At 46.9% G+C, this 15,632-nt stretch overlaps 1 protein-coding gene across 1 annotated transcript in view; it reads right to left on the bottom strand.

Moving 5' to 3' along the window:
* Positions 1-3,041: 3,041 nt before the first annotated feature.
* STARD9 (StAR-related lipid transfer (START) domain containing 9) overlaps positions 3,042-15,632 on the bottom strand; it is a 119,017-nt gene continuing 106,426 nt past the window's right edge. Inside the window, exons 24-27 of the mRNA XM_008585248.1 lie at positions 4,753-14,976; positions 4,366-4,563; positions 3,764-3,941; positions 3,042-3,357 (exon numbers count right to left, since the gene is read on the bottom strand). Coding sequence (XP_008583470.1) covers positions 3,130-3,357; positions 3,764-3,941; positions 4,366-4,563; positions 4,753-14,976 — 10,828 coding nt within the window. The 3' untranslated portion in view covers positions 3,042-3,129. The remainder of the gene's footprint in view (positions 3,358-3,763; positions 3,942-4,365; positions 4,564-4,752; positions 14,977-15,632) is intronic.

Genomic DNA, 15,632 nt, shown 5'->3' with positions numbered 1-15,632 from the left:
CTGATACATGGCAATCAACAGCTCTCTCTCTCTCTTTTTTTTTTTGGTGGCTGGCCAGTAAAGAGTATCAATAGCTTTCATACACACAAAATAACAATCAGATAAAAGACATAAAGGAAGAGAAAAACCTATTTATAATAGCAACAAAAAAGAAAAATCTTAGGAATAAATCTAAGAAATGTGAGATTTGTGGAGAATACTTCAAAAACATAAAAAGAAGGCTTGAACCTACTATGTTCTTGGTTAGGAAATTCCATGGTAGAAGATGTGATTCCTCCCAAAGTCAATCTATAAATTTATATGATACCATTAAAAATACTAACACATTTTTATAATTAAACTAGACAAGCTAATCCTAAATTTCATATAAAAAATAAACAAGAAAGAATATCTGGAAAAGCTCAGAAAAAGAAGAGCAATGAGGGTAGGAGGAGGACTGATGCTACTAGAGAGTAAAATCTATTCTAAGCCTTTGTACAGAGAAAGGGGACACCTTAGACTGGTGAGGAAAAAACGAACTATCTACTAAGCATTACAGGGATAACTGGATAGCCATCTGCAAAGAATAACGTTGGACCCTCACCCCATATTACATATCAAAATAATTCCAAATGAATAAAGAGAGACTTAAATATAAAATATAGAACCACAGTAGTTCTAGAAGAAACCATGGGAGAAATTCTTTATAATTTTGGAATGGAAAATGTATTTCTAATTATTATTCAGAACACAGACACTGTAAAAGGAAAACTGATAAACGAATCTTTCTGAATGACCTGAAACACAATAAGCAAAGTCAAAAGAAAATAAAGCACTGGGAGAAAATATTTATAATTCATATCAATATTTATAATTCGTGGGCCGGCCCGTGGCTCACTCGGGAGAGTGTGGTGCTGATAACACCAAGGCCCCGGGTTCGGATCCCATATAGGGATGGCCAGTTAGCTCACTGGGTGAGCGTGGTGCTGACAACACCAAGTCAAGGGTTAAGATCCCCTTACCGGTCATCTTTTAAAAAAAAAAATATATATATATATATTTATAATTCGTATCACACAAAGGGCTATTCTTGCTAATATATAAAGAACTCTCAGAAATTGGTAAGAAAAAACAAAAATGAGCAAAGGATATGAGCGGATTACTCATGAAAAAGGAAATAAAAATACTTAATCGTATGGGAAAAATGAGATATTCTTCAGCAAAAAACCCAAACATTTGATAACATGTTGCTGTGTGGGGTAAGGGAGATTCTCATCTATTGCTAGTGGGAGTATAAATTAATACATCTGGAAAATTTTGTTAATATCTATCAAAATTTAAAATGCATATACTCTTTGTACAAGTCTACTTCTGGAAATCTATCCCACAGATTTATGTGCACAATATGAAACAACATATTCACAAAGTTATTCACTACAACACTGTTGATAACAGCACAATATTGAAAACAATTCGAGTTGGAGGACTGGTTAAATAAATTACAATGCATCTCTACAATGGGATGTTATGCAGTAATGAAAAAAATGAGAAAGCTCTCTATGTACTCAAATAGAAAGAACTCCCAAGATACACTGAGCAAAAAAATAACAAGGTATAGAAAAGTGACATAACATGCTTTATTTTAAATGCATGAAGCCCTCCAGGAGGATCTCCCCCCCCCCAAAAGACACTGCTTTTCTTAGGTGAAGTGAGGGAGAAGGACTAGGTAGTTTGGATCAGGGATGGGTATTTCCATATATACCTGTATATATTTTTTGCTTTTTTTACTATTTGAATATATTATCTATACAAAAATAACACAAGAAAAATACAATAAAAGGAAAAAAAGACACACTATTCAGCTTTTAAAAAAAATGAGTCAGCACTGGATTCAATGATATGCAATCATATCCAAAACATATTTTTAAGGGACAAAAGCAAAGTGACAATGTCGGTACAGTATGCTTCCAATCATGAGCTTTACAAAAAGATACATATTCTTATAGATGCACAGAATATCTCTGGAAAGATACACCAAACTGTGATAGATGATTGCTTCTGGGGAAGGCAAGTAGAAGACTCAAAAAAGCACCTGATATTACATGTCCTTTGTTATTGCTTGAATATTATTTATTTTTTACTATATGACATTTTATTATAAAATGGATTTCAAATGTTTATCTCCCACCAGATCTTATCTCTAAGCTCCAGATATGTATTTCCAATTGCCTACCTGATTCCAACTGCTCCACCTGGACTTCTCACAGGCACCTTCAACCCAGTAAGTATAAATCTAAACTCATGATCTTCCCCACAAAACCTGGTCCTTCTCTAGTGTTCTTTGTCAGTGTTGACATTACCACCCTCTCTGTTGCTGAATTAAAAAATGTGTGAGGTAGCTGACTCCTCCCTCCAACCTCCAACCAGTCACCCAGTCCTGTTGACGCTCTCTCTTCATTGCATCTGCATGTGTTCATCTCCACGGGCAGTGCCATAAACCAGCAAACATTATCTCTCACCCAACTTTGCCACAGTCATATACCATGTCTCTTTATTGCTTCCTTTCTTGCAATCCAATCATTCTACTCCCCTAGTTAAAAGCTTCCTATGACTTTTGGGAAGTAAGATGATCAGAAAGATTGAAAAAGACCCAGAATTCTCAATGTAATCTACATGATTTGACTTTTTCTAGTACTTTCTCATCTCATGCTCCCATCTCACTCTTTATATTCCAGCCACACTAGCCTTCATTTAGCTCCTCAAACTCTCCCTTCCTCAAGTCCTTGCATGTGCCCACATCTCTCCCAACACCAGCACCACTAAGTTTTCACTGAGTTAACTACCTCTCATCCTTCCTGTCTCAGTTTAAACACATTCTTCAGAATATCTTTACTGACCTTTCAGACAAGGTCAGACCCCCTGTTTTATGCTGGCTTATCACCTCTTCGTCAAATAACTTATTGCAACAATAATTAAGTAATCATAAAATAATATTTATCCTTCTAACAGTCTAAGAACAGTTTTACTCACTGCTGTATTCTAAAATAATGCTATAATATAAACATTTGTTGAACAAATGAATAAACGTAAGGACAGGGAGACAGAACTAAAGGGAAGACCAAAGGCCACAGCACATGAGAAAGGCTCGTGTCAGCAGAGGCCTGCAGGAGGCGTCACCTGCTGCCCAAACTCTCGCCTCAGCAATCCTGGACCCTGGCTCCTTGTCAACATCTGCCCACTCACCACACTGTTTGGGGACTGGAGCTGCCCTGACAAGGCTGGGCTGCTATTGTAGCCAGAGGTGATGCCAGAGAGGCTTCCGTTGGAGCTGGTGCACAGGGAACTGGAGTTGGCCAGGGTGTGTAGTTTTTCTTCTTCCTGGAAAGGACAGATCCTTATCAACCAGCTTCTGATGCAGCCTCACTATGCACACTTTCCCTTCCCACCTCCACAGCTCCCATCAAACATTTCCCAGTGTCTCCCGACCTCGGCCTCACACCCTGTGCCTTCCCAAAGCCATTGCTCTTCACTCTTCCCCATCACACGCCAAAGCCTCTTCTTCCCAGAGTCTAGCCTGGGCACAAGAGCTGGTCTGATGAGGGTGTAAAGAAACAGTGTAAACAGAAAGTGAGCCCAGCTTTGAGCTGGCACCAGGAATCCCATGCCCTCCTCTAAATGTTATGTCCTAAGACTCAAAGGCAGCCACAGTGAAGGCTGACCCAGTCTGAGGTCTGCACCAGGCTCTAGACCTATCCTGAAATCAGAGGTTCACCCCACTCCCCACCCTCAGCAGCTGAGAAATGATCTGCTGGCGGATTCTTAGCTTCTCTTGTTCAGTCCGCTCCTGCAGTCGGTCCCGGGCTCGGGCAATTTCCACCTTGGCCTCCTCACGGGCCCGCTGGTAGTCTCGAAGCATCAGCTCTATGCCAGAGGGTGGGCGAGCAGACCTTGACTCTTGGCTCCTGAGGAAGACCACAGGGTGTTAAGATACCTTCTAACATGGGGGATGAGTGACAGCCCTGGGCCTTCCCACCCCAGGCTAACTTAACCACCTTCTTGAAAGACCCATCCTCCCTTTGTCCACTGGGTCCTTGAGTTTGATTTTACATCCTCAGGAGAGGCTGCTGGACAGAGAGGAACAGGCCATTCTGAAACCCAGGCCTGCAGACGTGCTAAGCATGTCCCTCCTTTCCCATGACTTCTCTCTGTCCCATGACTCCCTCCTATATCCTCTTCTTTCCATTTGCCCCCGTTTCCCACATCCATCTCCACTTGTCCAAAGGCATTGAGGACCCTCCAGAATGCTAAAACTCCAGTCCCTGATCTCCACAATCCCCTCCCTTCCACAGAGCCTGCTCCCTGCAGGGTTCTAAGTCCAACTCTCGCCTGGTAGTCTCCACAACATCTTTCCTCAGTTGCTGTAGGTATTCTCGGCGCCTGCTGGGCAAGTCGAGGTCCCAGGTGGGGAGATCCCTGTTGGGCAGGAGGTTCAGTTGTTTCTGGGGGCTGAAGCTTCGTGTCCGGTGGGAGTTCTGAAGTTGCTCAGCCCGCTCTCTCCTGAGGGTCTCTATGGCTTTTTTTTGCCTGGACAAAACATGATTGATTCACTGAAGCTGGCCCTGAAGGTCCTTCACCTTAAGTTCTATCTCTGACCCCTGGAAAATGCCAGAGATGAGCAAGGGCAGAGGGAACAGCCAGCTATTAGCTTTCTCAGGTTCTCTTTCCTCTTAGCCCCAACCTTTTCCCTCCCAACCTCAGGCTGTGGGCCCTTACCGAGCATAGAGCTCCTCCCAGGTAGACAGCACAGGTTCATCAGGAGCAAGCGCCTCCCCTGTCCCACTCTGCAGCACCTGAAGCAGGGCATCTGTCTCCCCAAAGCCATGGTGCAGTTTTGCTTCTGTGAGTTCCATGCTGAGTGAGAGGTTCTGGGCCCCAAATTGGAGGGGCATCTGCTCCCTCTGGGACCAATCAGGATACTGACTCTGGTCATTGGGAGGTTGTAGGGGTCTCCTTCCCTGCTCTCCAGAGCTGAGATCACAGGTGACCCCCAGTTCCTCAGCCACACCCATCCCCCTAGGAGAGGCATCCTGAATCCCACACCAGTTTCTAAATTTGTTATGAACTGGGAGGTCCCTCAGGCTGTGAAGCTGGGGCTCAGAGGCTATGCACATCTGGGAACTAGAGTACAACAGTCCCTCAGGGTGGCAGGACTGAGGTGGGCCCAAGGTGGAACCTCGGAGCCCTGCACTATCGGTCAACTTGGAGATAGGGCAGGGGCTGAGGTGCTGGAGGCCTCCCCATGAAGAAGAAAGGTCCAGAGTGGGTTGTGGCTCCCTTGGAGATGCTGAACCCCCATTTTCTGTACTGATCTGCCATAGACTTGGCCCCCTACTGCTCAGTGGGCCATGCTCTGGAGAAGCCATATCCTCAGGCACAAAGCTGCTGGCCAGCCTCTGACTCTTGTGCCTCAGTGGTGGAGGCGACAGTCTGCTTTGAACCCTGGTGGTGGTCCGAGGCTGAAGCTGCTTATGGGGCTGCCCTAAGAAATTAACTTGGAGTTCTGAGCTCTGCTGTAGGCTGTGTGGGAAGCTTAACTCAACAGAGGACCTCCCACCACTCCTTTCTAAGGGACTTCTGCCTCCTCCATCCAGAGCCTGAACTCTCTGGGAGCCACCTGATTCATCAGTGGTTTGAGAATAATTTTCCACTAGAGGTTTTGAGGCACCAACAGGAAAGTCTGGGCTGGAGTCAAGCTTCTGGTGGCCTTCAAGAGGGGGAGCTGAGGGTGCAATGAGAGTCAAAGAGCCTAGGGGTAGACCTGACTCTTGGGTGCTGGCACTAAGTGTGAGGATTGGGGAGGAAGCCCTGTCCACCAACAAGGCACTTGTGGGGCCCAGCTTCTGGACCCTATGCTCCCTGATGGTCTCTGAAGGATTGGGGAAGAGCCCTGGAAAGTGAGAGAGGCTGGGGCTGCTGACAACCAGGCAAGAAGTTTCCTCCAGCTGGGAGCTGGGCAGCAGGGAAGCATCAGGAGAACCCGGGGGGCTCACAGAAGGAAGTTTCTGCCTAAGGGGTTTCTCAAACCTCAAGTGAGATGAGGGTATAGGAGCGCTCTGAGGCCTGCAATGGGTGCTTTCTTCCTGAAGATCTGGGGGCTCTGCCATTTTCCATGCTGTTTCCTCTGCCTCTCTCTTCTTAAGTACCTCTGGGACATCTCCCTTTTCTTGAGACCTGGTCAAGATATCTGAGCCCAGCACTTCAAGGATCATACTGACTTCCTGAGGTTTAGCCTCTGGGGACTGGAGGTGCAGGGGGGCTGAGGCCAAGTCAGTCTGGCTGCCCTTATCCACAGTGGTCTGAGTAGAGCTGTCAATCATAATGGCCTGTGGGGCCTCATTGGGAGCGTCCTTCTTGATGTTCTGCTCTTTTTTAGCTACACTTGGCTGGGAGAGACTCCCGAGCAGCTCCGAAGTACTGTGCAGGAGCTGTGACAGGTGGAGAGACAGGTTGTGCATACTGACCCATGAGGCCAGATCAGAGGCTGACGTTGCACTGACTTCAGGCTGAGCAGAGGAGACATCGGCACAGCTCCAATGGAGTGTGCAGCCCAGGGTCTGTGTGGCCTGCTCAAAGGTGTTCATTCTGGCCTGCCCCCCAGGACAGCCTGCCTCTGAAGGATACAGCATCATAATCTCACCCACTGGAGTTGCAGCACTTCCTTCAGCCAAGAGGAGCTCATTCCTCAAACACCCTGCTTCATCAGGGGGGCTCTTGACCTGGGGTCTCTTGACGAGACCCGAAGTGGGAGCTGCTCCTTCAGAGCTGATCAGGACTTGGGGGTCCCCCGAAGCAAACGAGGAACTCCGTACTTTCCAGGCCTCATTTGAACCTTGGGCATTCTCAATGCTGCTACATGTACTTGACAGGTCCCGAGTATTGGCATAGGTACTGAGGTGGGAGTGTAATGGGGAGTTCTGATCTTCCAGGCCATTGTCCATGCTGGAGCACCAGGCCACATTTGATGGTATCGGGCCCTGAGGTTTCTGGCTGCAGGACACATCAACTGCACTGTCAAACACATATTGCTTCCAGCTGACGTGTGCAGGCTCCTCTGGACGCCAGGGCAGGATGAAGGGATTGACTTCACTGGAACCAAAGTGCAACATTCCTTTGTCCACCTGAGAGCACCAATTCTCTGGCTTTCCCTGCCAGGCCTGTTCCAAAGTACCAGACATCCAGCTGGTCATGAAATCAGAGATTGGCATACATGAGTGAGCAGAAAATGTTGGGTAAGGAGGGGTGGCAGGTTTCAGGGGCCTGTGATAAGCAGTGCCATTGTCCCAGTTAGATGAGGCTTTTTGATTGCAGCCCTCAGCCTTCAGAGAGGTTCTAGCCACTGACTTTCCTGAGGAACAGCCCCTGGGATGTGGGTTCCATGATCTGTTAGACCCCTCTGAATCCTCGTCTGTAGGGGAAGGAGGCTCCACACTCAAGTTCAGATCTTGAAGAGATCGAGAAGAGCTGATCAAGGAGAACTGTGGTCTGAGGGAGCACTTGGAGTGTTTGGGGCCAGAGAAGATTGCGATCACAGGAAGTGAGCATCTTTGGTGGGGAGCTGGCTGCTCCCTGCCAGAGGGATGGCCAGGCCTCTGGGCAGCAGGCTGTGGTACTTCACTTTGCCCCAAGGGCACAGCATCTGAGTCTTTGAAGACTGATGAGAAAGTCTTAGACACAGGAGGCTTGGCCAAAGCAACCTCCTTTCTCCCGACATCTCCAACCTGACAGCCGTCCAAGCCTCCATCAGCAGCAGCAGGGAGATTCCTGCTCTGGTAAGGGTCTTCGCCACCACCAGAAGCCTGGTCTCTCTGCTGCTCTTCTTCCTCCCCAGAACCATCAACCTGGGGACTGCAGACATGATTTAACTTTGCTACAAACTTGGCTTGGGGATCCAAACAACTGTGATCCCTGAACTCAGAGGAAAGTTGTGGCTTTTCTGAAAGGAATCTGATGGTATTTTCCAAACATCTATGCTGGGGCTCTACCACCAGCTCACTCTCAACAGACCCTTCACTTAAATTTAGGGTGTATAGGCCCCAAGTTGTTGCATGTGGTTCTGGCTTGGTTTGAGACATCTGTGCATTTTGGCTAACTACTGAGCTATCCTGAAACTTCCTCAGTGGCTCAGGGTACATGCCTGCAGGGAAAAGGGCAGCCTCAAGTTCTGTGCTAACTTTCTTCTCAGGAACCTTTTTCTCAGGACCGTCTACTGACCTTGAGCTTCCATCAGCAGCTGAGTGGCTGAGGGAACTTGTCCTCGTATCAGGGGCAGAAGGAGAGCTGTAGCCTTGAACTAGAGATGGGACAGTGGTCGTAGTGGAGGGCTTAAGAGTGTTGTTGTCTGTTGGCCCAAATTCCATATTAATGCCTTTGGGCTCAAGACCATATGACAAGAGCATGTCAGGTTCTTCGGAAGAGCTCTCTCCTCTCTCACCCATTTCACAGGCCCTGGAAGGTACTATGCAAGGCGGATGGATAGTATGTGGGGTAGCCTTGGAAGTTGCCTTACCCAGGTCCGCATTTCTATAACACAGTAAAGTGGAGGAATGGGAACAGGCATGAGTAGCAATGGGTTGAGAACTGCACAGATGTTGGCAAGGAAGAGTTCTGCTCTCTTCCCCTCTAGATGGGCTGAGACTCCTGCTGCCTCTAATTCTCCCTGAGGAGACGAGGCAATCTAAAGTTTCCTTTGGGCATCTGCATGGAGCTTCCTCTCTGACTCCCCCAGGATCTGGGCTAGGTCTTTGATCTGGCAATGGAGTTGGCCTGGGATGTTCACTGGCACCCCTGCAGGCTTCCATCAGCCCAGACCCAACATTCCCCTTCCACTTCACACACTGCTGTGCAGAAGCTTCCAGTTCAACCCTCGGGGCACCAGGTAGAATGATACCTTGTTTGGGACTTGCTTTCCCTTCTTCTAAGCCAGCTGAAGCCTCACAGCTTTGGACATCATCTTGCTTAGGCCCTGAGAGACCTGAAGAATTCTGAACATCACAGATCACAGACTGATTTTCAAAATGGGGTGTTTTTTCTTCCTGTGTGATCACTAAGAAGTTACCTAAACCTCCTCCATATGTGGTGTCTAGAGTTCTATGTTCCTGGTGCTCTGCACTGCTGTCCTGACTGCTAAGGGGCATGCCTTCTGCAGTCTCCCATGGGAGTAGCTGATTTTGCCCATGCAGAATCAATCCAGGATCATCACAAGGGACCTGGGAAGATAAGGCAGTCACGACTTTCTCTGATCTTACCCTCCTGTCTCTCTCCACAGCTGCTGAAGAAAGAAGACTGTCAGAAGCCAAAGGATCAGCAGAGGAAGCTGGTCTTATCGCTTCTCTCTTTTCCTCTACGACTCTAGAAGAACTAGGGTGACGTGTGAACTGTTCACCTGCTCCCAGGAAATGTCTCAGTTCTCCAGTACACTGTCTTTTGCCTAGAGCAGGTGCAGGCTGAGAGGAAGCCTGTAAGGGATGCCATGTTCCTCTGTCAGTTTCAATGCTGGGCAGAGGTTGAAAGCTGTCTGCTGAGAGGGTTATGACCTGGTTCCTCTCATCAACTGACAGACGTCCTAGCTCAGCAGGTAGAGATGCCACATGAAATCCCTGTACTTCACCCTCATTCCTGGTCCTGTCTGGTACTGACTGGTCCATTTGTTTACACTGAGGCCTGCCAGTGGCCCTTGAACATTCAGGTTCTAGTAAAGTTTCATAATAAGGAAGTATTATCCCCCCAGCCACAAAGTCATTAAGCTGCTTTCTCTGGGTCTTTGCCTGTCTGATCTCCTCTGAGATAGCAAAACACATGGACATATGGACAGAGGGCTCCAACAGCTTGGCCTCTGGATTAGGCACCCTCAGCCGAGAAAGAGGTGCTAAAAAAGCACCGCTGGTAACACTGAGGTTCTCAGCCTCCTTGTCTGCCTTCTGCCTTGCCTCCCTACTCTGATCATTATCCTCTTCTAAGGAGACACTGACCCTCTTTTCAAGCTGGCTAGCAATCTTGTTCAGGGAATTGGTTCTTGCTTCTTTTTGTACAGCTGCCTCGGCTTCAGAAGCAAAACCTTCCCAGGTATTCAAACTCATCCAGGGAATGCTGAGGTCCTCTCCTTGGTCTTGGGTACTATTGCTTGCTGATATCGTGTCCTCTGTCTCCAGGGGAATACTTTCTGGTATACCAGACTGACCATGAGATCCTGCGGCCATGGATATTGCAGACACACACCAAGCAGTGTGTGCCACATAGGAGCGCTCTCTAACATTTCCCTGAGGGCTGCAGCTTCTGGTCTCTCCATTCTGGTCCTGATGCCCTACTCCTGTTACCAAGGGACTTTTGTGAATTTTCACCATTGTGGTATCCATCACATAATCAACTGAAGAGATGCCTATAGTTTCAGGTGTGTGAAGACAGCTTCTTGGAAGCCTTGGATAACTCAGGGGCAAGGCAGCATTCAGGTCTTGGTGGGAAGGAGCTGTAGAGATGTCTGTCTGGCTCAGTAATGGGCAGACAGTCTCCTGGCTGAATAATGTGCCCATATAAAGTTGGCTTGGACTAGGAAGTTTCTGTGACAATGAGGCCATTTTATGTTTTTCCTGTAGGCTTCCTCCCCTTTGCATAGCCATTTCTTCAACTTTGCCTTGAGCTTTTGGCTCCTCTTGCTTAGAAGTACTTATGTGTTCAGCATTTTGGCTTTCCTGAAAACCGTTCACAGTCTCCAATTCCTGAAGATTTCCCAAGCCCCAAGGCTGCCCTTTGGGGCTTGCTGATGGTTTTACCAACTCACTATCATTCTCAGAAGACCTCTCTGGCCTGGGCCACAATGGTAGAGCTCTAGCCAATGCTTTCATTCTCCTTGGGTAAAGAGAAGTGTTGGTGGACTCTTGGCAAGCTGTGCATGTCCCTAAAGAATCACATGTGTCCCTGGCAGGTCCGAGTAATCCAGCTGGGTGGGTGTGCTCTCTCACAAATTTACTCTCTTGTGTACACTCCTTTAACCTGAAGGGGCTTGGGTTGATTTTCTGGACATGAGGATCATTCTCAGTGCTGCTGTTAACTTCCATTTCCCCAGCTTCACTATCCCTAAAGATAACATCACATGTCTGTTTTGGAGAAGATGGTTGATCCTTGAAGGACAAATGGTTTCCAGAGCTGCCTGGTCTCAGGACATAGTCAGCCTTCTCCTGGTCCTTCTGGTCCTGCAACACAAACTCCTTACTGCTTCCTGGTAAGGGGGAAGCATGAAGCTGCTTATTCTGCTTGGATTCAATTTCTAAGATGCCATTTTCCAGCAGCATTACACTCCTAATTAGCCTAGTCATTTCATCAGCACTGTTCATGCTTTTATTCTGTTTCTTTCCAGAAGGTTCTTCTTTGTGGTTTAATATTTCTTGTGACTTTCCAAGGCCCTTGCATTCACTGGTGTTTCTTTCCTGAGAGCATGTAACTGACTGGAATCTTTCATTTGCAGACTCTGTCCCTGGAAGCTTAAACTCTTCTAAGCTGTCTTTGGGATGAACAGCGTTTCCAGGAAGGCCAATTTCATTCTTCCCTTCCCTCCTGTGGGCTGGACTCTCATCCTTGACCACTATTACTGGGCTGCTTATTCTATGATGTACTGATCTGGACTTCAGTACAGAAATAGCAGTTTCCCTTGGCATGTCCTTCTCAATGCCTAAACTGATGGTTTTACATATGATATCAGACCTGGCCCCAGAAGGAAACTGTCTGTTCATATTACAGGCCTGGCTCTGCCTTAGGACTGCATTCTGACCCTGCTCTTTTTCCCCACCTGCCTCAGATTCACAGAGGCGGAGGAGAGGCTTCCCAGGCTCAGAGCTGTCTGAGGAAACACTGCAAGAGGACTGCGCAGTGGTCTTTTTGCCCTCATTAAGTGCTGGAAGACGGAGTTTTTTATTTAAAATTCCAACTTGATTTTCAAATTCACACACTTTTGTGCTGGTAGAAGGAAGAAAATGTCTGTCTTGAGCAACAAAAAAGTAAACTGAATTATGGTTTTCTTCTCTAATACTTCCAGAGCATTTTCCTAATTCTCTGATAACTTCCCTGGTATTCACATCAACTGGCCTCTCTGCTATGACCTGCTGAGATGAGGCAATCTTAGAATTCTGGTTTTGTAACAGCACTGGCAAATTATTCTTCAAATAAGGATTTTGGAGGGCTTGATGGTTGTGACCAAAACCCCAGGCTTCCCTGGGTGGTGGGGAAGGCACCCTTACTTCTCTGCAAGCTGGAATCTCTAAGGCAGTTTCTGTCAGGGCATCCCTGCTTTTTGTCACATAGAATGTTTCCAAGGGAGGTGGCTGCAAGGAAGATGGGAGAGGATTCCAGGGAGCAGAGTGGAGGTATAGCTCTGGACCTGACGGAAAGGCAAAGTTAACATTTGTGTGTCTTCGAACTACTTCCTTCTGGCAATCTGCCATCTCTTCCTGTTGGGGGTGGTGGCTGTTGTGACTTAACTGCCCTGGCTGAACTGCACTATTTTTCCTGAGAGGAGCCCAGCCTTGGGGCCAACAGTCTGCTTTGGTGGCTATGGTGACATTATTGTGACAAGCATTCTTCTGGAAGAAATACTCATCAGAGGAAGTAATCAGTTCAGGTTTCCTGCTACCTTGAAAACACTCTTCCAAGTTGTTCTGTTTAACTTCACATGCTTCTTCCATGGAATTTGATATCTTGCTCTCTGCTGCAAAGACCTGTGCATTTGTAGATTCAGAAGCCAATGATTCTATATCTGCTGAATAAGTTCCACTATAACTCACCTCTTTCTCACTAGTGCTAAAGAAATCTGAAGTACCTTCTAACTTAGCACTCAAACTGTCCTGTTCTTTCTCTGCTTTCAAATGCCTGATTTTGGATAGATGGATTGAAAAGTTGTTGAAACCCAAATTGCTAGATACCCCAGAACCAACTGTCAATAGAGTATCTTCTCCTTTGCCAGAAGCTTGGCCCAAGGAACCAGAGTCTTCCTCCAGGCAGAGAAAAGACAGTTTGGGTTCTCCTATGGCTTCTAAAACAGGATGAGAGAGTTCAAGGAGATACCTCTGCTGAAGGGCAGTCCAATCCCTTTCATGGGTGCTGCCTACATGAGTGAATGAGGTGGCAGAGGCAGCCAGCACACTTGACACATTAGAGTTGTGGGATGCTTCAGAGCTGCCCTGCTGGGTTGTGTCAAGGATACCTCTGCCCTGACAGTTGCCATCAGATCTTGGTTGAAGAAGCCTTTGAGTTCCCCAAAGTGACAGCTTAGACACATCAGAAGCAGAGGTTGTGTACTCATCTCTTGCATTGCAGGATATCTCAGCACTGCCTTGGGGCGGTTTGGAGCTACATGGCAGGAGTGTTTCTGCACCTGATGAACTTAGTTCTTCAGTATCTAGCCAGTATCCAGGCCTCTCCCCACCACAGGGCTGAAATTCCTGGACATCAGGACCTGTACATAAAGAACTTGCAATTCCTGTGGGGCTACTGGTATTGATCTTAGAGTCACAGGAAAACCAGGAATCCATGGATATCAGTGGGCTCTCTCTTGAAAGCTGCATGCCTTGGAGAGAGTTAGCTTGTTCATTGCAGTTTGCCTCCACTTCTGACTCAGGCTGCTCACAATGGGGCTGGAACTGGGGATCAAGGTAAAATGAACTGCTCATTGGCAGGTTGGTAGCCAGCCTAGCTCCTGTTCTATGGTTGATGGGACCAAGTGTGCACACTGCCTCCTGGTCCACTACAGGCAGACTAGAATTTTGCAGATGCCAAAAAGTCTCTGTGGGCATCTCATCAGCTGAACCAAGGAAAGGCTCTTCTAGCTGATCTTCCCCCAGTTCTTCCTCAGCACCAATCAGGCTGTCTAAGGAAAAGCTCCTGTGAGTTTGAGCAAGTAGCACACTGTCTGAGGGCATGGTGAAACCTCTCACAGAGGCTCTAGTTCTGGTCCTAAGGTGGCCATGGTCATTGGTGAGATGATTGTCTCCTGGGCTGTCTTTTGGGTTTTGGTACCCCTTCTCAGCCAGTGAGTCTTCAGATATTTGGCTGTCATCACTTTTGGAGTTCTCTGACTCTGGAAGATCCCACTTCTTCACCTGAGGGTCCTCTGGCTTCAGCGGCTCTGCCAGGGCTTTGGCATAGACGCAGGAAAGAGAATCTACTGAGTAATTGCTATCTGTGTCAGACAAATCACTGTCTTTTTCTCTTGCACGATCCACTACTGGGCTGGAATCTGTGAGTGGGGCCATGGTGTCTATGTCCCCTGAACTGTGTTGTCTCTTCAAAGGACTGCCACGAGGCAAATGAGATGACCTTTTGGCAACATCTCTGACACTAGCTGCCAGCACCCTCTGATGCCTTTTTGATGCCCTGCTTGGAGAAGGTGGTTTGGAGTCTGCTGGAAAAGTCTTGGTCACCTTTCCACATCCAGCTGCCCGCTTGGGTCCACAGGAATATAGGGAACTGCAACTGGCTCCCTTAGCAGCCTTGTGGCTCCCAAGGTTCCCTTCTTTTCTCCATGCAGCTTGTGTTTGGCCAGAGTTTGCTAGTCCCTTAGCTCTTCTGGTCTGGGTGGTAGAGGTGAGGGTCTTTGGCTCATGCCTTGGCTTTAGCTTGTTAGCTGATTGGCTCAGAGATGCTAAGCCCTGGGACACCATCCGATGGGGCTGTTTATCCACTCTCTCCATTTCCCGGATGCTGACAGACTCGAGGCTCATAGTGAGGCAGATGCCTGGAGCTGAGGCTCCCTTCCTGGCCAAGTCTCCTCTGGCTGTGTAGAACTTCCCCTGTCTTGAGGAATGGAAGCCATTCTTGCACAGATCTTCTGCCCTTGAAGGGTAAGAAACAGTGTGGGACAAGTGCTCTTCTGACGAGCTTTTTTCTGATACTTGGTGAGTAGGGTCAGGCATAGGCGGTAAGGTGGTAGAGGGATCCCAGTTAAGGAAAACACTGTGGAGACAAGGAAAGCTATCTCAGAATAAGTAAGAGGTCCCCTATTTCCTGGGGACAGAGGAATATAAAGTTCTGCTCAGTCTGCTATGAAAGAAGTTGAAAACCAGACCAATGTCACTGTCTCCTATAGTCTTCAGGGACAGAGAAAAGCTATATAGGTACAAAAGGAAGCTGTGGACTACAGTACTGGCTCTTCAAGAGGCCTCAAGTATACTTTGTTCCTTGATTTCTTCATCTCAAAAAAAAGTTGAACTGAATCTAATCACACCATTATGGAAAACTTCCAGTTAATAGGCAATATGAGGAACAGAGAAATAATATAAATAATACTATAAGGAATCAAACAGATAAACCTATAAAGAGATACATTCTACAGAACTGACCCACTTTAACAAATGAATGATATGAAGAAATAAAAATAAAACAAAAAAAATGATTAGAAGAAACTTAACAATGATCACATGCAGTGTGTAAAATCCTATTTGGATATTGATTTGAAAAAATATAAATAAATATTTTTGAGTCAGTTAGAGGAATTTGAATATGGCCTAGGTTTTAGATTATAGAGTAATTAATCTTAATTTTGATAGGTGTGATAATGACATTGTGGTTATAAGAAAAGTCCATATTTTTTTAGAGCTGCATACTTAAGG

The sequence above is a fragment of the Galeopterus variegatus genome, unplaced genomic scaffold, assembly GCF_000696425.1.
Source record: "Galeopterus variegatus unplaced genomic scaffold, G_variegatus-3.0.2 Scaffold3504, whole genome shotgun sequence".
Lineage (NCBI taxonomy): Eukaryota > Metazoa > Chordata > Mammalia > Dermoptera > Cynocephalidae > Galeopterus > Galeopterus variegatus.
This window is presented reverse-complemented; position numbering and strand designations above follow the sequence as displayed.